At 36.1% G+C, this 22,041-nt stretch overlaps 1 protein-coding gene and 1 pseudogene across 2 annotated transcripts; both read left to right on the top strand.

The window, feature by feature from the left end:
• The first annotated feature begins 1,374 nt into the window (after positions 1 to 1,374).
• Positions 1,375 to 8,174, top strand: LOC139193687 (CSC1-like protein At3g21620; annotated as a pseudogene).
• A 5,197-nt stretch (positions 8,175 to 13,371) lies between these two features.
• On the top strand, positions 13,372 to 20,134 carry LOC139187741 (uncharacterized). Of its 2 annotated transcripts, XM_070817191.1 has the most exons (9): positions 13,425 to 13,885; positions 14,683 to 14,763; positions 15,136 to 15,639; positions 15,815 to 15,964; positions 16,128 to 16,259; positions 17,336 to 17,386; positions 17,703 to 18,136; positions 18,454 to 18,694; positions 19,797 to 20,134. In XM_070817191.1, the coding sequence occupies exons 1-9, from the start codon at positions 13,558 to 13,560 to the stop codon at positions 19,811 to 19,813; spliced, it is 1,938 nt and encodes a 645-aa protein (XP_070673292.1). In that variant the 5' UTR covers positions 13,425 to 13,557; the 3' UTR covers positions 19,814 to 20,134. The 2 variants fall into 2 exon arrangements, with proteins under 2 accessions (XP_070673291.1, XP_070673292.1); XM_070817190.1 differs by lacking the exon at positions 19,797 to 20,134 and having other exon boundaries at positions 13,372 to 13,885; positions 18,454 to 19,288.
• Positions 20,135 to 22,041: the final 1,907 nt, after the last annotated feature.

Genomic DNA, 22,041 nt, shown 5'->3' with positions numbered 1-22,041 from the left:
AGGCCGACCCCACTTAGTGGGAAAAGGTTTTGTTGTTGTTGTTGTTGTTGTATCGGTTTTTCATTTTTGTTTTATGAATAATTGAAGAATGAATTCATTCCTTGATAATTTTCAACTTTTGTAGAATAATGAACCAGGTGCTTACCTTGAGCTTGATATGGATGAGAGATTTGAGAAAGTTGATGGGTTTTTGTTCTTAAGTCTTGGATTTACTTCAAAACAAAATGCATGGGTAGGTCTTGATCATTGGAAGCATCAAAAAATTAAAGGTCAGGTTCAGTGATCATGTCATCAATTAATATGTGTATGTGTATCTCTTGTGGTTCAATAGTATGGTAACACATCACACAATCTGTTTTTTCAGTTTCAGAGAACGATCGTCCTGCAGAACAACCAGTAACAGTTAAACAAAAGAAGACCAAAGCACAGCAGGATCTTGATTTCACAAAATCCTTGGAAGCAGAGTTCTCAGATATTTTTGCTCCCCCCAAAAATCCAAAATCCTTACTGCTCCCTGCAAGTGGAGCACCCCGTAATACAAAACTTCCTGAGGATTGCCACTACTAACCAGAAGAGCTTATAAAGCTATTTCTTCTACCTCAAGTAAAGGTAATGTGTGTCAACTGTCAACAATCATAGCACACTTGTTTCACAGCCTCGCCAGGTTGGTTCCAAACTTTTCAGCTTGATGTAATTTGAGTTAGCTCCACGAGTTGGAATCTTAGTGTCATATGGCCTATGACATGAGTTGTGGTGGTTTTACGAACTTGATTTCAACTCATGTAGTTTAAAGGTTTACAGTTGGATTATGTCTAGTTTTATGAATAGTTTTACACTTTTAGTATGTAATTTAAAATACGTTAAAACAAATATGTGCAGTTTTTTGCTTTACGGTTTGCTTCTTACATCTCAACAATGCAGGTTAACAAAATTAAGTCCACTACGACAAGACTTCCAAACAGGTCGATGTGCAGCCTTTGAAAGAAACTCCTTGGAACCATGTACAAGAATCTGTTCAAACGTTGACCCAGGTCTGCTAAGTCATTTGCTTATATATTTTTCAGGTTTTCAATTTTATTAGGCAATATAACATATAGGAAACCATCTTTATTAAAAAAGAAGTTAAATTACATAAGAAAGCTTGATTGGGGAGTTATTCATATGCTGATACAAGCCGATATATTTATTTGAGGTATGATTTCCGATTGAATTGTGTCCTTTAGGAACTTCTATTATTTCGGCCTTGTTTAGAAGTGCTTTTAGAAATGCTAAAAGCGCTTGGTGTCGTTCAAGCAAATTTTGGGTAACTTTCCAAGTGATTGCAGAGCAGCTGATCTCCCCCCATCCATGTTTCATCTGCCTTTTGCATTTGGCCAATGAGCATGGTTTGATGATCCTGGGCTCCCCCAATCTGGATGACCTCAGCATTCACGTTACGTGAAAAAACAGTTTGGAGCATTTTCTCCGGGGAAGTAACTTCGCTGCTGAACATTTCAGCAGGAATTCTGCTTACATCCAATCCCAGGTGGACACGTGTCCAAGTTTTAATTAAAAGAATCAAAACCTGAACACGTGTCCACCCGAAATTGGATGTAAGTAGGACCTCCTGCTGAAATTTCAGCAGCGAAGTCTTGTTCTTTTCTCCGCTGTAATGTTTCTGTATACTGTTATTATTTGAATAGAAAATTGGAAAGTGTCTCTAAAAGTGTACTTTACAACTTAATTTTATATTCATTCTATTGGCGTTCCTTGCAATATTTTAAAGAATGAGGATCTCTTCGGATTCTCTTTGTAAAGATCTTAGAGATTCTCAAATCGTATTCCTTCATCGTACATCGTGCGGCCAGAAATTATTTTAAATACTTTTATTTAAAATTAAATACGAATAGTATGTGATGAAAATTGATCGCACGATGTACGATGAATGGACACGATTTGAGGATCCTAGGATCCTCACAAAGAGGATCCTAGGATCCTCACAAAGAGGATCCAGAGAGAATCCTCATTATATTTTAAATATTCTCACTGCATTTGCTTTCTTTGTGGCGTTTGCCATACTTAGTGTTTGGGATAAAATCTGAACTTTGGGCCAGAGAGAAAGTCGGCCCAAACCCAAGGCCCAAAGGAAAACTTAGGAAGCAGGAAAGAGGCTTTCGGCTGGGCACAAGTTACAAAGGCCACCTGCTTACCTGCTCAAAGACCACAGGGGGTAGGTTATTCAGTCACTACACAGCCCAATAAAGTACTTTATTGGTGGCATTCATGTAAAAAAGCTAGTGAGTCATCACCAAACCGCATTCGGGCAACCGCTATTGCTACAGGAACCCAAGCTGAAGTCGTCTATAAAAGGAGGAAGAGAAGACAGAATTAAGGACACTCAAAACAAACAAACAAAAGCCAAAACTCTGCTCAAGCCAGATTTGCCTTCAACGAAGCTGTAGTCAGCACAAGCCTTCATCCCATTCGGGATAAACCTTCCCAAACCCCTGTAATAGCTCTGCTACCTTGTTCATGGTGGTATCGATTCATTTTGTATCCTCTTCTCCCCCGTCAACCCCTCTAAAAGCTTTCAGACCTCTGACAGAGCCACAAAGATAGATTTTGTAAGAAGTTCAGCCTTGGCCGATAAGGTTCAAACTTACCCGACTATCTTTGCTCTGTCTTTGTCTTTTCTTTCTTTTAAAAGCACAATAACATGTTATACATTCCCAGTTATATACAAGTTATTTCTAGCAAAGTCATAATGAAAATGAATCTTCAGCACTTGGATCCGATCTGAATCGTGTCAGAGTTCAAATCAGATCTAAGTCTTAAGCCCGGCGGGCGTGTAATTTAAAGATCAGTTTAAAAGTCCTTGGCCTCAAGGTATAAAAAAGAACTCTATGTGGACTCAACCCATCCACGACAATCCTTGATAAGCGAGAAGTCCGAAGTTACTTGGGGCGCAAGTAATCAACCTATTTCTCCGTTTTGTTGCTATTATATCTTGATTCATAGAAAAGGCTTAAGCAGGGAGTGAATTCTGATAGAAAGCCTCAAGGCCTACACCTAAGGCCCCACGAAGGCATCTATTTAGCTTCATTTCATGTTGTGGTCTAGTTGGTCCGAGTATAAGGATTAACTCTGATGGGAAGCCTCAAGGCCTATACCTAAGGCCCTACAAAGGCACTCATTTGGGTTCGTCCTACCTCTTGGATTCAGATAATCAAAAGTATAATAGTGATAAGACTCTGGCAACCATAAAAGACCAAATATGATACATCCAAGCGCTGGTTTAGTTTGACAGGAAGCCTCAAGGCCTATACCTAAGGCCTCACAAAGGCACCTGTTATATCTAACTTGGTTTCTCGGGCGTATACATATTCAATCAAAGCTTAACACCCATTCAACATCTGCCATACTGAAGATGGCAGTGGCACGCCTGAGCACGACAAAGTTAATCTTGATTGTGAGCCTTAAGGCCTACATCTAAGGCCCCACAAAGGCACCCTTTCAAATTAACTCTGTCCTTCTCTTTCAGAACTGCCCGACGAGCCTTGCCCGAAGTGTGTCTTGCCCGACCAAGATATGCCCGACAAAGGCTTGCCCGAGCGAGCCCGAGAAGAAAGCAGAAGTACGACAGATACCCTCAACCGACGCCATTCTCCCAGGGGAGCTGTGTGCTCGTCCGCCAGGAGATTCCTGCGACGAACACTTAGGATTCAATATGTCAATGAGAGGGTCTACTTTCCAAAATGGTATCTTAAAGGGTTAAGGTGTAGTCCGTTCGGCGGAGTAAGCAAGTTTGTGAATCTGGACTTCAGATCATATGCGAAATTCTTGAATTGGATGCCTGCTGCATTATAAATGCCAGAACCTGAGCTAGTTGACCATGCAAGGTTGGACTCTGCGGTTTACTTGAGTATCTACTTGACAGGGTATGCTATGGTAAATCATATTTATCGTTTTAGTCGTTGCTTTTGACAGTGTAAATGTTAATGTTTCTTTGATTATGTAACTAATTAGAATCTAAATATGTGATGTGTGCACAACTTCCCATAATTAGGACATGAGTACAATGTCTGTTGTGGTACATAACAGACACAGAACTTTAAACTGAGAGTTTTCACATTTGCGAAGACCGTGTCCCCTTATATTTTGACATAAGTAAAGATAATTTTATTGGCATATTGCAAGTGTTTCATGTATATTGTCAACCCATATCCTCTCTGCAACTTTTCTCCTCGCATAAAATGCTTTTCTACAATGGCGGAATGTAATATGTCAACTGAATACTTCTCTTCTTTCTAGATGTGATTTATAATGTTTGCCTTCTTCAACTGATTACGAGATTTTGGCCCCTTAAAGTGCAGGCTAAATTTTTTTGTTCCCATCGCATTAGATGAGCTCTCTATCTCAAATGTTCCTCTTGGATCTCATAGGTATGCAATACTTTCTGCACTAAGCTCTACTATTGCATCACTTTCCTTTAAGTTTTGCTTCTTCTTTTTTTCCCTCAAGTCCGACTTTTAATTTCTTGCAAACGTAGTTCCTAATTATTTAAAAATCTGACCTTTGAGGAATTAATTTTCTTAATTTTCTCAACTGAGGGTAATTAGAATTCTAGGTTAATATGCAAGATTTAATCTAAATTGAGAATTGCCTTGTTTATATCCTTCTGGTGATCATTTACTTTTGATGGGACTTATTTATATGCTACTGTGCATTGACACTTGTTTGCATTTCAAGGAAATTTACCTTCCCATGATTATTTAACATCTGATGCAGATTTTGGACTCATTTAATAATGGCCTATGCTTTTACAATTTGGACATGCTGCATATTGAAAACAGAGTACGAGAAGGTTGCAACAATGAGGTTGCATTTTCTTGCATCAGAACGGCGGCGCCCTGATCAGTTCACGGTAAGATCAACTTGATTATTCTTAAGCTTATGTGATAAATAAATTGACCTTGAAGCACAGTATTCGGGACATAACATTAACAGCCACTAGCAAGGGCTGGGGGTCAAGCAGTTAAATTTACATCATTAAATTGTAAATGTTCAATATGTTTATATAGTACCGAGTCTTGTTTTCTCGTATATCTTTCTACCTGATGTATTCCTACTCCTCTGCACTATCCAGTTACATTATTGAGTGGGAAAACTATAAAATTAGTGTTCTTTAGACATTTCTTTTCACTGTTGTGAAATATGTAAATTTGGTGTAGGTACTGGTTAGAAATGTTCCACCAGATCCTGATGAAACAGTTAGTCAGCTCGAGGAACATTTTTTTTCTGGTCAACCATCCAGACCACTATCTCACTCATCAGGTTTGGTCCTCTTGCTTTTCTTTACATCCTCAATACTGATTCACACAGAAACGGGCTTTCAAGTTACAAAAAAAAATTCAATTTCAACATTCCCTGCTCTGCATTCCACAACTATAGAGGGGTCTAAATAAAGTAGGGTTGTTCTATAGTAATAAACATGCAAACACGTCAGTATGTGAAAGGGGATTTACACCTGTGCTCTTCTTCCATGTATTTCGGTTATATGTTTAATTTCTTACTGAACTATTTGCATGCAGGTTGTTTACAATGCAAGTAAACTTTCTGAATTAGTCAATGAGAAGAAGAAATTTCAGAATTGGCTTGACTACTATCAACTTAAATTTTCTAGAAATTCATCTAAAAGACCATCTAAGAAGGTATTTGCATTATTCTTCTGATTTCTTTCTTCGTTTTTTTCTCTGTTTCCTTCCCTTTTTTTTTCATCATGCTATTTCTCATTTCCATTAACAAAGTCTTGTGAGCAGACTGGATTTCTTGGTCTTTGGGGTAAATGGGTGGATGCAATTGATTTTTATACATCTGAGATTGAGAGGCCATCAAAAGAAGTATCCTTTAACTACTGTAAAATTTGTTCCACCAGTCTTGCTCACTGTTGCTTCTATTTGACACTGGACAAGGAAAGCTTTCGGAGTTAGCTCAAGTCCTGATTGACTACTTCTTTGTCTTTTATAGATCAATCATTATAGGAACACTTATGTTCTTTCTTTTTCAAATCAAATTTATTGTTGACAGATATCCTTGGAGAGAGATAAGATTACAAATAGCCCTAAATCTATCATGCCAGCAGCTTTTGTTTCCTTCAGAACTCGATGGGGTGCCGCTGTTTGTGCACAAACTCAACTATCCAGAAACCCAACTATATGGTTGACTGAGTGGGCTCCAGAACCCCATGATGTTTATTGGGATAACTTGGCTATCCTGTATGTTACATTGACGATTAGGAGGCTTGTGGTTGCCGTTGCTTTCTTCTTCCTCACCTTCTTTTTTATGATCCCCATTGCATTTGTACAGTCCCTTGCAAACATTGAGGGTATTGAGAAAGCAGTCCCCTTCCTAAAGCCCATTGTTGAAGTGTGAGTATTTTCTTTCTATATAATGCATCTTTGTTTGAATGTTCCCTGGCTGGATGGTCAGCCGTAATTACTTTTTTTTACCGTCGTTTTGCAATAACAACATCCCGTTTTTCATGCAGGAAATTCATAAAATCATTTATCCAAGGTTTCCTGCCTGGAATTGCTTTGAAGATTTTTTTATATTCCTTCCCTCTATATTGATGGTAATGTCCAAATTTGAAGGTTTCAGTAGCGTATCAGCTCTAGAGAGGAGATCGGCTACAAGATATTATATTTTCCAATTTGTCAATTTATTTCTTGGGAGCATAATCACTGGAACTGCATTTCAACAACTAGATGAATTCATCCACCAATCTGCCAATGAGTATGTCCTTATATTTGCACCTCAACTCCTTTTAGTTTGCAGTATCCTGATGGTTAGTTATATGGAATGTACTTTTTCATTTCATACAAATACACTAATTTGAGATCGTGGAAGAAAGCAAGTCAATCAAGTTTTGACATCATCTCTTGTGTGCATAAATTGATAGACTGCAATGAATATAAGCTTCGTCTGCTCTGTATCTGATATCGAAAGTGCTGCTTGATGCAAAAAGTTTTGATAATTAATTGGCTATTTGCAGGATCCCGAAGACAATTGGTGTTTCAATTCCAATGAAGACAACCTTCTTTATCACTTATATAATGGTTGATGGGTGGGCCGGAATTTCTGGTGGGATTCTAAGGTTGAAACCCTTGATTATTTATCACCTGAAAAATTTCTTCTTGGTGAAGACTGAAAAGGATAGGGAAGAGGCCATGGATCCTGGAACCCTTGGTTTCAACACCGGTGAACCTCAAATACAACTATATTTCTTACTTGGCCTTGTTTATGCTGTGGTGTCACCAATCCTACTTCCGTTCATAATAGTTTTCTTTGCCCTGGCATATGTTGTTTATCGTCGTCAGGTAAGTTGCGACATTTTCCAAGAGAAGGGTTTAGTTATTTTTTGGTTGAGATATTCATTTCTTGACTGAGTAATTCTGCTAAATTCTAATGCATTTCGTTGGTCGATTCTAGATTATAAACGTCTATAATCAAGAGTATGAAAGTGCTGCGGCATTCTGGCCTGATGTCCATGGGCGCATCATAACGGCACTAATTGTCTCACAACTGCTGCTGATGGGATTGTTAAGCACAAAAGAAGCTGCTTAGTCAACTCCACTGCTCATCACACTCCCAGTGTTAACCATATGGTTCCATAGATTCTGCAAAGGCCGTTACAAACCTGCTTTCATCAGACATCCCTTGCAGGTTTGTTGCATTCACTATTGGTTGACCTAGTTCTTCGTTGTGCTGGTCGAAGTGATTTGACTGTGATGAACATTTTCTTGTGGTGGATTGCAGGAAGCAATGATGAAAGATACATTAGAATGCACAAGAGAGCCGAATCTGAACTTGAAGGCTTCCTTCAAAATGCGTACATCCACCCAGTTTTCAAGAGTGAAGATGACAGCAAGAACGATGCACCTGCCCAGGAATTTGAGAAGGAGCCCGCAGTTGTCCTAACAAAATGCAGTTCTCGAAGAAATACACCAATGCCAGCAAATATAGCGGTTCTTCTTCATCAGTATCAATACCCGAGGACGATATTCAGAAGATGATCCCTTAAGAGTGTGTTGTAACTCTTTGTTTAGTTAGCTGTACATTTTTTTGACCAAAAAAAAAAGAAGTTAGCTGTACATTTTTGGCTTCGGAGGTTGTAAAGGAATTGTAGAGAGAGTTATTAGGATCTTCATTGTATAGAGAAAAACAATCCAGGAAGAAAAAAAAAAGGCCTTTCGGTTTTAGATTTGAGGTCGGATTAGAACAAAATACGACTATTTTGCGGGTGTAGTGGTAAGTATTCTTATTCACTTCAATCCCGTCGAACCTCTTGTTGTGAATGCCCCTGTTGTTGTTCATGAAAAGCTTTGATCGGGTTGCTCTATCACGCCATTTATAGGGCACCTTCCATGCAACTATGAGACCTCTTGTATTTTGGTTCCACTTGGACACACTGATCCAACATATTGCGAGGTGGTATGCAAACATATGGCCTGTCGGACCAGGTGTTTTGTGCGGCATAACACAAATAGCGAGCCCTGCTATGTCATGTACCCACCTACCCTAAAATTGACGGATCCAAATTCTCTTCCCTCCTATCCCTTCCTTTCATTCACAGCCATTCAAAACAATTCCAAGCTAATTCAAAGGTGAAGATATGAGGGATTGGGAAATAGAAGGAGAGAGAACCAGAATGCAAGATTGACCTTAAAACTTTTGAGTTATGTATAATGTACTGAAGAAGGGATAGAAGAAGCATTTTACTTGCGAAAGATGAAGAGAATTTCTTGTTCCATGGAAATTACTTTGCTTCTTCCACAGTGAATCAAAATTCCAAAATTCTATATTTCTTGCTTACCAAATCCACTGCATTCATTAGAGGAAAAAAAAAGTAATAAAAAATGCAAGAGAAAAAACAAGATGTATTTGTCAGTTTGCCCCCCCCTGAACTTGTATAGAGGTGCCAATTTCCCCCAGACTTTAATTTTAGCCGATTACCTCCCTAAACTTTTATAATTGGCTAATTTCCCCCCTTAGCTTTAACTTTAGCGGATTACCCCTCTAAAATTTTATACATAGCCAATCCCCCCCAACATAAGATTTTTTTTTTTCATCCAATTTGCGTCCATCCAAATTTCCTTCCTTTTTGCCCCCATATAGTTGTCATGTGTTGTCCACGTGATCAAAATTGATAAAAAAATTGGATGAAACATTTTGATAAAAAAAATTGGATGAAACTTTCTAAAATCTAGCATCATGAGAGAAATTGGCTATTTATAAAAGTTCAGGGGTAAGTGGCTAAAATTAAAGTTCAAGGAGGAAATTGGCTAATTATAAGTTATGGGGGATAATCGGCTAAAATTAAAGTTTAGTGAGGAAATTGACAGCTTTGTACAAGTTTAGGGAACAAATCAACAAATATGACAAAAGAAAAATCCAGCAGCCCCTTTCTCCTGATTGGACAGTGCAATCCATTCCAACTCATCTCTAATTGGCGGGTTGAACTCAGTTGTGGGGCCTAGTCAACTCATACTCCTCATCCTCTTTTCGTCTTTTCTAGTTTCCACAGTCTTGACTCTTGAGAGAGAATGGACGAGGTATTGACGGTTGCGAATGTGACGATGTCGTCTTCGCCGTCAACAGTGGTGTCAATCCCATCGAACCTCGCTCTCTACATTGCATTCCTCGCACGTGCTCTCACTCAATTCCTAAAGCTCTTCACCAGCTGGTCTGTACAATTTCACATTTCTGCAACTTAATTTTCAAATTTGAAATTAAATTAGGAAATATAGTGTCAGATTGGTGTGAAATTGAGTGATGTGAGTGTTTTTAAGGTACAAAGAAAGGAGGATGGGACTTGAAGAGAATGCTCGATTCCTGCGAACATTTCGCCACGTTTGTTCACCATCAATCATTTTAGTAAAAAAAAATCTTTATTAAATAAAAATAAAATAACAAAAATAGCTTCAATTTATGTCAAATCATTTTAGCTCATTGTTTATTAAAGTGATGGTATTTTGTCATTTTGGTCCTTATTTAATAAAACTTAAAACTTCTAAGAAAGAATCAGAATGCAAAATTGAACTTAAAACTTCTGAGTTATGTGTAACGTACCGAAGAAGGGATAGAAGAAGCACTTTACTTGTGAAGGATGAAGAGAATTTCTTGTTCCATGGAAATTACTTTGCTTCTTCCATAGTGAATCAAAATTCCAACATTCTATGTTTCTTTCTTCTTACCAAATCCACTGTATTCATAAATAAAAAAACATAGTTATAAAAAAAAGTAAGAAAAAAAAAATCCAAGAGCCCCTTCTCCTGATTGGACTATGTTGTGGGGCCCAGTCAACTCATACTGCTCTTTCCCTCTTTTCTAGTTTTCACCAGTCTTGACTTATGAGAGAGAATGGACGAGGTGATGACGGCTACGTATGAAATGACGTGGTCTTTGCCGTCAACGGCGGCAACTATCCCCTCGAACCTCACCTGCACTCTCGCTCAATGGCTTAATTTTCCAATTTGAAATTAAATTAGGAAATTTTAGTGTCAAACTGGTGTGAAAATTGAGTGATGTGAGTGTTTTTAAGGTACAAAGAAACGAGATGGGACTCAAATAGAATGCTCAATTCCCCCAGAATGCCATCATCGCATTCCGCCATGTATGTCCACCATAAATCATTGTGGTAAAAAATCTCCATTAAATATGAATAAAATGACAAAAATAGCTTTAATTTATGTTAAATCATATTAGCTCATTGTTTATTAAATTGATGGTATTTTGTCATGGTCCTTATTTAATAAAACTTAAAAGTTCTGTGAGAGAGTTAGAATGCAAAATTGACCTTAAAACTTTTGAGTTATGTGTAATGTACCGAAGAAGGGATTGAATAAGCACTTTACTTGTGAAGGATGAAGAGAATTTCTTGTTCCATGGAATTACTTCGCTTCTTCCACAGTGAATCAAAATTCCAAAATTTTATATTTCTTGTTTCTTACCAAATCCACCGCATTCATAAAAATAAAAAATTAAAAAAAATTAAAAAAAAAATTAAAACACACACACACACAATTATAAAAAAAGTAAGAGAAAAAAAAAATCCAAGAGCCCCTTTTCCTGATTGGACTCGGCTGTGGGGCCTAGTCGACTCATACTCCTCATCTTTCCTTCTTTTCTAATTTTCACCAATCTTGACTCGTGAGAGAGAATGGACGAGGTGATAATGGCTGCGGATGCGATTAAGTGATGTGAGTGTTTTTAGGGTACAAAGAAAGGAGATGGGACTCGAATAGAATGCTTGATTCCCGTGGAATGCCATTGTCGCATTCCGCCACATTTGTCCACCATCAATCATTTTGGTAAAAAAATCTCCATTAAATATGAATAAAATGACAAAAATAGCGTCAATTTATGTCAAATCATTTTAGCTCATTGTTTATTAAATTGATGGTATTTTGTCATGGTCCTTAGTTAATAAAACTTAAAAATTCTGAGAGAGAGTCCGATTGCAAAATTGACCTTAAAACTTCTGAGTTATGTGTAATCTACCGAAGAAGGGATAGAAGAAGCATTTTACTTGTGAAGGATGAAGAGAATTTCTTGTTCCATGGAAATTACTTTGCTTCTTTCACAGTGAATCAAAATTCCAAAATTCTATATTTCTTGCTTCTTACAAAATCCACTGCATTCATAAATAAAAAAAGTAAGAGAAAAAAAATCCAGTAGCTAAGAGAAAAAAAATCCAGTAGCCACTTTCTCCTGATTGAACTCGGCTGTGGGGCCTAATCGACTCATACTCCTCATCTTTGCCTCTCTTCTAGTTTCCACAGTCTTGCTCGTGAGAGAGAATGGATGAGGTGATGATGGCTGCGGATGCGACAATGTTGTCTTCGCCGTCGATCCCATTTAACCTCGCTCTCCTCGTTGCGTTCCTTGCCTACATTCTCACTTAGTTCCTCAAGCTCTTCACCACCTGGTCTATACAAATTTCCATTTATTTTCCAATTTGAAATTAAATTAGGAAACTTTAGTGTCAAATTGGTGTGAAATTGAATGATGTGAGTGTTTTTAAGGTACAAAGAAAGGAGATGGGACTCGAAGAGAATGCTCAATTCCCACGCAATGTCATCATTGCATTCCACCACGTTTGTCCACCATCAATGATGTTAGTAAAAAATCTCCATTAGTTAGAATGACCGCAATGATTGATGATGGACAAACTCAGGAACCATTTTTATTGGTTTCAAATCACAAGGACCAAAGTGAATGAGTTATGTTAATCTCAGATACTATTTTAACTATAAAAAAACCTTCTATTAAACTTGAAAATTTGAAATGGTTTTACTAGGGTTGACTTGGGCATAACCAAGTGTTTAGGGTGCATTTGTTGCACCAAATTATCTCGGACAGAACTAGTTTCAGGGTCTAAACTGGACTGGTTTAGACTAGACTAAGCTGGACTGACTTAGTAAAGCGTTTGGGGTAGTATTGAACTAGAAAGTAGGATATAAAAATAATAATAATTAAGGGAATTGTTATTGGCACTTCAAATTCCTCATTCTACACTCCAAACTTTCTATATTTAGAAAGAAAAATACACTTGTGAGGAGTGTAGAATGAAATTTTTGGAGTGCCAATAACATTTCCCATAATTAATTCTCTTTTTCTTTTCTTTTTTCTTTTATCTTTATCTTTTTTTTTTCCTTTTTTTTTCCCAATTTGAAATTAAATTAGGAAACTTTAGTGTCCAATTGGTGTGAAATTGAGTGATGTAAGTGTTTTTAAGGTACAAAGAAAGGAGATGGGACTTGAAGAGAATGCTCAATTCCCGCTCAATGCAGTCATCGCATTCCGCCACGTTTGTCCACCATCAATCATGTTAGTCAAAAATCTCCATTAGTCAGAATAACCGCAATGATTGATGATGAACAAACTAAGGGACCACTTCTAACGATTTCAAATCACATGGACCAAAATGAAAAGTTATGTTAATCTCAGATACACTTTTAACTAAAAAAACCTTCTATTAAACTTGAAATGGTTTTACCAGGGCCAACTTGGGCAATAACTAAGTGTTTATGGTGCATTTGTTGCACCGAACTATATCGAACATAACTAGTTTCAGGGTCTAAACTGGACTGGTTTAGACTAGACTAAACTGGACTGATTTAGTGAAGCGTTTGGAATAGTATCAAACCAAGTAACAGGAATATAAAAATGATAATAATTAATTATCTTTTTCTTTTCTTTTTTCTTTTTCTTTTTTCTTTTTTCTTTTTTCTTTTTCTTTTTTCTTTTTTCTTTTTTCTTTTTTCTTTTTTCTTTTTTCTTCTTTTCCTTTTTCGTTTTCCAGAACTCTTTTCTTTTTTTGTCCCGGTGAAGCTGAATCCGTTTGTTTTTTTGTCTTCAGAGCTGTAATACAAATAATAGGGATGCCTCCAGTCTTTTTAAATGGCTGATTTGTTATCATAAACGAACACACACAAATATGAACTTTGGCTGCACTATGTGCACGTAGCTTAATACGAAGATTGCCCAAAAATTTCGACATAAATTTACAGATTGAAGATGACACACACAGCTGTCCCTAGTCCAATTGTTCATGAACTTCTAAACAAAAATAACTATGAAGAATGGAGTTTGCAAGTTAAAACCTATCTGTTGGCAGAAGATCTTTGGGACATTGCCACCACCACTGAGCCCCCTGAACAAGAAGATGATGAAGTTGAATTTAAAGCTTGGAGGAAGAGTAATGCCAAGGCTTTGCACTCCATCCAGATTTCTTGTGGGGTCGATACTTTTTCTTTTATTATGAGCGCCAACACAGCCAAAGAAGCCTGGGATACTTTGAAAGAAAAGCTGAAGCCAGCTAAAGCATCCCAAGCCACAAGAACCGGTATGTGCATCTTCGCCTTTTCGATATAATTAGGCATTTGTCTTTGGAATTAACTTCGATCCTCACAGGACGGGGAGAAGTTCATTATCAAAATACTTTGTGATCGATTTACAGAATTTTATGTAAATTGTTAATGTTATAAATCACTTGGTAAAGATTTTTTTTTTGTAAAATTAATAAAATATGAGATCATTTAGTCATTGAACAATCTAAAAGCAGATGGTTATATTCAATACAAGCATTACAAACCACCTATATTTATTTGCTACAATTGAATGACTAAACAACTTTAGAATTAATTGATTTTTTACAAAGAAAATTTTTATTGAGTGATTTATAATTTAAACGATTTTTATCATAAGCACGAATTGTGAATCAATCACAAAGTTTTTATTATGAGGAACTCCTCAACTTTGAGGTGCCAAACATACCTCTTCGCCGTTTTCCGAAAAAAAGAAAAACATACCTCTTTGCCTTTTTGTCGTACTGTATACAAATTGTAGTGAGCCCAATTTATTAGGCCTTCCAAAAACGAAAAGCCACTAATATTGACATTTTTTTGGGTTCATATTCATTAAAAAGAGAGATGTTTTTTTTTTTGGTCAATAAAAAGAGAGACGTCAATTGTGTGAGTAGTGTCAGTTTTGGCTTCGACCTGCCTTTTGTCAGTTGAACCATACCTATCCTTAATAGAATAGTTCAATTTAAACAACAACAAAAATAAGAAAGGAAAAGGGAGAAATATATTTTCCAATAGAGAATGATGCGACATAAACATAAATGATTCTATTTTTCAGAGGAGATATCCGACGACCACACGAATAACAACCCAACCACTGTTGATGCGGAGCTAGAGGAATGGTCGGCAATAGATTCAGGTATTATGTCTCGATTCTCACAAAGATTTCCGCTCAATATTTATTAATTAAACACCTTTCAAATCTACATCGTTATTTTCATTCTAAAATTGTCGTTTATTTCGTTTTTTACAAGGAAAAAACTAAAATGCATGATGCTATGGACTTTGATTCTTATTAACGGTTGCAATTTACAACGAAAAAAAAAAGACGGTATTCAATAGTAAAATAAAACAAAAGTACTCTATATACATATAATAAAATTAAGAAGAATAAGAATAATCCGTAACAAGTATATATTCTCTATGTTTTTCTTTTGGTGATCAGGGTAGCAACTATATGTTACGTACAGTATTTATGGAGATATATATGTAACATTAGCTAGCTTGGCAGGACACGAAGACAACCACGTTAATCAAACTTTGCTTAATTTAGTGAAGAAGGAAGATTGGGATGCTGCAATGGAGTTTCTTATCCAACATCCCAAGGCAGTAACTGCAAGAATTAGGGATGGTGGGACAATTCTTCACTTGGCAGTTATTTATAAGAAGGTGGACATTGCAAAAGAATTGGTGCACTTAATGAGGCCAAAAGACTTGGAAATACAGGACTATGTGGGTCTTACCGCTCTTCATCTTGTTATAACCGATATTCCAGAAAGCGTCGAACTAGCAAAATGCATGGTTGAAAAGAACAATAAGTTACTCAGTATTGTCTATCCTCCCGAGCAAACCGTCGCACCTTTGGCCGGCAAAATTACCCCACTTTTTGAGGCTTATGGTCTTAGTCATGAAGGAGAAATGGCTAAATACCTTTATTCCGTAACTCCGCATGAAACCCTGAACGATTCCGAATGCGCTATGCTTATTACCGAAGGTTTTAGGTTAAAAAGATTTGGTAAGATCAACATTCAAATGATAAGTATTATTAGTGGCGCCTTAATTTTTTATTTTTTAATTTTTTTTTCCTTGTGTAAATACTATAAAACCGTTGGATATTAATAATGTTGAGACTAAGCTAATTTTATAAATAGATCTATAGAGGTTATTTCTAAACACTCCACAATATGTAGATATTGCGTGGGATTTAATTCAGCGCCGTCCGGAGTTAGCCATTGCTAAAGATTTTTACGGGAAAACACCTTTAAATGAACTAGCTAGTATGCCTTCTGCATTTTTAAGTGGAAGCCCGCTCAATTTCTGGGAACAATGGATTTATGACGGTTAGTAATGCTTTCCATTTTCTCTTCATTTTAAATTTTGTCCTAATTAAGCTTTCTTTTTCTTTTATTCTTATTAGACGCAGCAATAGAAAATTCTTGGTTCAAGGAACTAGTTTATATCGCGTATTAAGATATAAGTGGGCTTGTGTTCTTATCTTGATAGACATACAAATAAAACCAATGCCTACCATTGAGGAACCTATTCCTACCACTCATGATGATGTTTGTATAAACGTTGAAAAACCGGAAGATGGCGACCAGAGTAATAAAAGGCAAAGGCATCTCATTTGCTCAGGTACGCATGTTACATGACAGACGTCCATTTGTTTTTGTTAAAGTTTAGTTGTTTCATAAATTAAGGTACCACAGCTATATATAAATCAGTTAGCAAGCATATTTTAGGAGAAGCCCTTATATTTCAAGATAAACCCATTGACCATATTTTAGGAGAAGCCTTTATTCTTGAAGTGAAATTGGCAAGGTCAATCTTCCTATTGGTTCTGTATATATCATTTTTATATTCCCTTTTTATTTAACTTGATTTATAGATGCATTTGGATGCTTCCTCTTCTTCTTTTTTCATTTCTACAGTCCTACTACTGTGCTATCTACCTCGACAATGGATATGTAGGAGGTCATCTTCTTCATATTTACCTCTTTTCTAACTTGGTTTCAAATGATGGTGGGGCTTATCTTCTATCAACATACATATCAAATCTTCATCTTATATTTTTATCCATCGCAACCTATTAATTAATATATCATTCAATGTTGCAATTTATGTTTTCTATTACAACTATGTATTAGACGTAGACACTTATTTATAAGTCATATAATAATTTAATCAAATTTGAATCAAACTGCTTAGGCCCCGCAGTTCGACTAACGGCTTTTAGAACATTGGTCAAGGCTCTCAAATCTAGCGGTACTAAAGTTTGATTATTGTGTTTGTTTTGGAATTATTTGAAATATTTATGGAGTTTGGAACCTTTTTGCCTTTTTATTAAAATCGATATTCTACACTCATCTAAACTAAGGGGAAAAAGAGAGTTTAAACCTGGGACTTAGTGGATTGAAGAAAAAGGTCTAACCACCACTTACTAGGTCTTTTATATGTGGGTTACAGTTGTTGGTTTTGGTTTCAAAGAAACTCACCTCCAACAACTGTAAATATGTGCAAGCACAAGGAGGTTATGTACGCATTATTGATTTTGATTTCGAAGAAACTTACCGCACTTTTGTACAATATTAAGTAATACTAAAGAGATCAAATTTTTGAACCATATTATATGGTTTAAACGGGGATATAACCTTATATATATATAATTGGTAATTGAAGACTTTACTGACAGTTTGGAATTTCAAATGCAGGTATAAGTTTATTTCGTGGACTAGTTGTCAAGACCTTCGGTAAACTTTTGGGTACGCTACATTATGAGTTAATTTCTATGGAAATTCATTTCACACCTTCTTTTTAGTATTTTATTACAGTCTCTTACACACTTTTATTTAATTTTGGTCATTGATTATGTTTGTTTTATTCAATCTAATGTCCATGTATAAATATGGGTGTGTGAAAAAACTTAAAAGGGTGTGTAAAAATCATTTTTCTTTTCCTATTTATTGTCTTAATAGTTTTTAATTACTTTCTTTTTATTTTGGTTATTTTCAATTATTTTCTAATTCTATATACAGAATTAAGGGTATCTTGTTTGATTTGTTTTGAATGTCAACATAGGATTCAATCGTATATATCAAATGAGATTGGCCCATTTTCGAATCCTTGAATTTCTATCTCGCATGTGTGAAGTGACGAAAAATAAAGATGTCAAGGAATTGCAAGGCTTGGAAAAAGCAATGTTCCTAGCAGTAAAAAAAGGGCATGTGGAGTATATTACTCGTTTATGCAGAGCAAATTATAAACTCCAATGGATGATCACCAATGAAAAAGGCCAGAACATCTTTCAATTTGCAGCTGAATGTCGTCAACATAAAGTTTTTAGTCTATTATATGGACTAGATGATCAACGCAACTGGTCATGGTTCGTAAGTAGGAAAGATAAGTCGAGCAATAACATGCTGCATATGGTAGGAACTATTTCCTCCGCCGCACAGATTAATCTTATTCGCGGTGCAGCTTTGCAAATGCAAAGGGAACTGCAATGGTTGAAGGTAACTACTTATCTATAAAATTAGTTATATATTATACTTAAAAAATCTATGTTATTATATAAGAGACTACTTAATCATATTCGTGAAAATTGATGATGGAACCCCCTTCTTTCTCCTATTCACCATCTTCTCTCTTGTATATAATTGAAATTTATAAGGAAATCAAAAGTTATGTTATATATTTGTGGTCCATTCCTTCATAACTTGAACTGAAAATACCTAGAGAATTAGCCATAAGGATTTGTACCAAGAGATCATAATTACCTTCGGATGTATTTAGTCACATCTCTTCTAAGTTTTTGTTGGATGACATGCAGGAGGTGGAACGTTTTGCACAGCCGGTAGATCATGAAGTAATAAATAAAACGGATGAGATGACGCCACGCGAATTATTTACCAAGGGTCACAAGGACTTGGTGAAAGAGGGTGAAAAGGCAATGAAAGATACAGCAACATCTTGCACAGTCGTAGGGGCTCTCATCGTTACTATCATGTTTGCTGCAGCGTTTACGGTTCCTGGTGGAAATAAACAAGATACAGGTCTTCCTATATTCTTAAGTAAGAAGACATTCATAACATTTATAGTTTCAGATGTTATATCACTCTTTTCTTCCACAACTTCAGTAATGATATTTTTGGGAATCCTCACATCGCGTTATGCCGAGGATGATTTCTTCAAATCATTGCCAACAAAAATGATATCAGGCCTTATCACCCTTTTTTTATCCATCGCGGCAATGATGATAGCTTTTTCTTCAGCCCTTTCCATTATGCTTCATGGAAAATCATCTATTACTATTCTAATTTGTTTGCTTGCAAGTGTTCCAATTGCATCTTTCATATGGATGCAATTTCCCCTCCTTCGTGAGTTAGTCATTTCTACTTATGGAGCAGGCGTGTTTGACAAGAAAATAAAAAATTGGCCTGAAGAAGACCCTAAATACTCGGCCTCGTGTTAACGTGATTATATTTTTATTAGTTTTGGAGTTGCCACAATTTTTTTTTGAAGCTTGTAATGAAAAGTTGTTTGAATCCTTTATAATAAAAGAAAATGCACTTTTTTTTTGTTTTTGGAAGACAAAGCAAATGCACTTTGGTTGTAATGAATGACATTGTGACCAAAAACTATTAATCTAAGTGTTAGAATATTTAGTCTTCGTGTTGCATCTCATTTTTTTTACATGTGACATTTTACTATGGTATCGAAAAATAATTATACTTATGCTAATTAAATTGAATTGTGACTTTTTTGAAATGCCAACTCGGCAGCTCCCAAATACAAATGTAAGATTGACGGTCATAGATTGGTCAACAAAAGAAAATGGATGTTTATATCCATAAATTTTTTATTGTGATGGAAATATGGGTGGTACATCACGTGTTTTTATACAAATGGTGATGAATTTTATTTTTTGATACAAATACGCCACCATTTAACGGATATTATTAAGGTTGAAGAGGAAAACGACACGGAGACGAATTTTCAGAAGGTAAACTTCGCCTATTGATACTACGATGTTTCGGATTAGTTTTGGAGTTTGAAATCTATCAAGACCAAGATTGTGGTAAAACCACTTTTGAAGTGAGTGGCCGAATGTTCACATATTCGATTGGATACGCCATGTTTGCTTAAATATTTATCACTTCTCTATCTGTGCAGGCAAGATGCACTCTTGAAGGTGGAGTCCAAATTTACTCAATGAGGGTGGATTCAGTACACTCCGAAGCATATAATGTCCTTGGTGGGATGAATAGAGCAGTCCCAGAAGACGAACAAGGTCGGGTTTGCTATCGGCTATAACTTTGCCCTTTCATTTTAAATTAATCTTGAAGAGATTGTAACATGATAAATGACTGAAGTGGTTAAGATTTAAGAGCGTTTATTTTTTCACTTGAAATCGTATGTTTAAATTCCCTCCTGCCAATGTCGCATGTTACAAAAAAAAAATACTAATTGGGATTTTGTAATGAGTACACGAGTGATTTGTGGGTTATTAATGCAAGTGAATTTTACAATTGATTAGGAAATACTAGACTACAACTATGCTCACAAGTACATAGATAATTTGTGAGTACGTACATAAGAAATATGAGGTATAAATGTAATTTTACATAACTAAATTTTACTGTTTTATTTTCAAAACATCATTTACATGTAATCCTAACATATCTCTAATTAAAAAATAATATTAATAAAATTAAAAAAAAAACTTTCCACTTCCACATTCTGTATCACTCTCTTCCTCTCTCTCCTTCTATTTCAAAAACAAAATAAAAAAATTTTCTCACACACTTTGTGTATATTCATATGTTAGTTTAATATTAAATTAAGCCGCCTATCGTTGAGGAAGAGGTAAGTGACGGAGATCCGCATGATCCGGATGAACGATTCTGGAGAGGATAAAAAGAAAGTAAACAATGACTTCAATCAACTACCTACATGTCACTGTGTCTGTCAGAGATGTCACCATGGCTTCTTGACGAGTTCCATGTTTGTCCTTATCTTGCATTAAAAATACATAGCATGTGTTTCTTCTGACACACCAACCAAACGCTTAAGACCAATTTCACCCTTAACACAAATGCGTCAGCACGTGCATGTGATAGATCATAATAAACAGTAATATGTCAAATGCATTTTCATTCTTAACAAAAAATAACCTAGCTAATTTTATTAAAATATTATTATTTTTTATTATAAATCGCAAAGCACGCCATCCCAAAAAGTGAAGTTCCCCTTCCCGATTTCGGGAAATTTTCTTTGTAATTTTGTTGCATTTCTTTCCTCCTTCTCTTTTTGTTCCTTTGCTACGTCCTTACCTCCTCAGCTTTTGAAAATGGAGTCGGAGCAACACAATCCTCTCACAAGCTGAAATTTGAAGAAAAAAAAAATACCCAATTCAGATTTTCCAGTTTGCCAATTAGATGTTAAACTTAAAAAGAAATGATGTGGATAATGGGATTAAGCATCCAGAGCTTACTGGATTTAGCGGTGGCCGGAGTTTCAATGATGGTTGGTTTGGGGATCTTTGTGTTTATTGCTTCTATTCTTTGCTTTACCACTTTCTTGCACATCGCCAAGGATGTTTCTTCTTGATCCACCCCTCGCGCCGCAAGGCAATCCACTCTCGGTGTTTGAGTCCTCCTGTTGGAGGTTGAAGGTTGTGGGAAGAGCTGGAGTCAGCATGGCGTCATACGGGCCGGTCCCAAGGTCTGTCAATTTTGGGCTGGCCTGGAGACCAGCTTGGGCTGGGTGCTAGGCAATCTGCTGGGCTGGAGAGACTTCCCTAGGTGCCGAGCCATTTTTTTGGCTATGTGCGGGCCTATCCCACCCCCGGTGGAACTGCTCTAAGAGCAAGTCCACCCCTAAGGACTTTGTGCCAGCACCCAGCGCATTTATCCACTCAAGTGAATAGTAATAGACTGAAGTGAACAGTAATAGGCCAAGACATCTTCACCCCTAAAAAAATGTGCTGGCACCCAGCGCATTTATTTGGTGTGTTTTTTTTTTTTAAGTTAATTTCGGATAAGATTTTTAACCAATTTCGGATAAAATTTCAAATAAACTTAAAATACACACTAATATAAAATTACATACTCATCAAATAAACTTAAAAAAAAACACACTAAAATAAAATTACATAAACTCATTAAATAAACTATAAAAAAAAATAAAAAAAACACACACACACACACTAAAATGAAATTACATAAACTCATCAAATACATTTTATTCTTCAACCACAAACTTTATTTTTTTATTTTTATTTTTGGTGAAAAAAAAGTGGACCGTTGATCTGTGATCGGACGGTCCATTTTAAAAGTCAAATTTAAAATTTTTTTTACCGTTGGAAATCCAACGGTCTACAAAAAATAGCTGTTGGAAATCCAACAGCTAAAAGTGG

This window comes from Malus domestica, chromosome 17 (assembly GCF_042453785.1).
Source record: "Malus domestica chromosome 17, GDT2T_hap1".
Taxonomy (NCBI): Eukaryota; Viridiplantae; Streptophyta; class Magnoliopsida; order Rosales; family Rosaceae; genus Malus; species Malus domestica.
The sequence above is the reverse complement of the archived record's forward strand: the minus strand, read 5'-3'. Positions and strand labels throughout refer to the sequence as shown.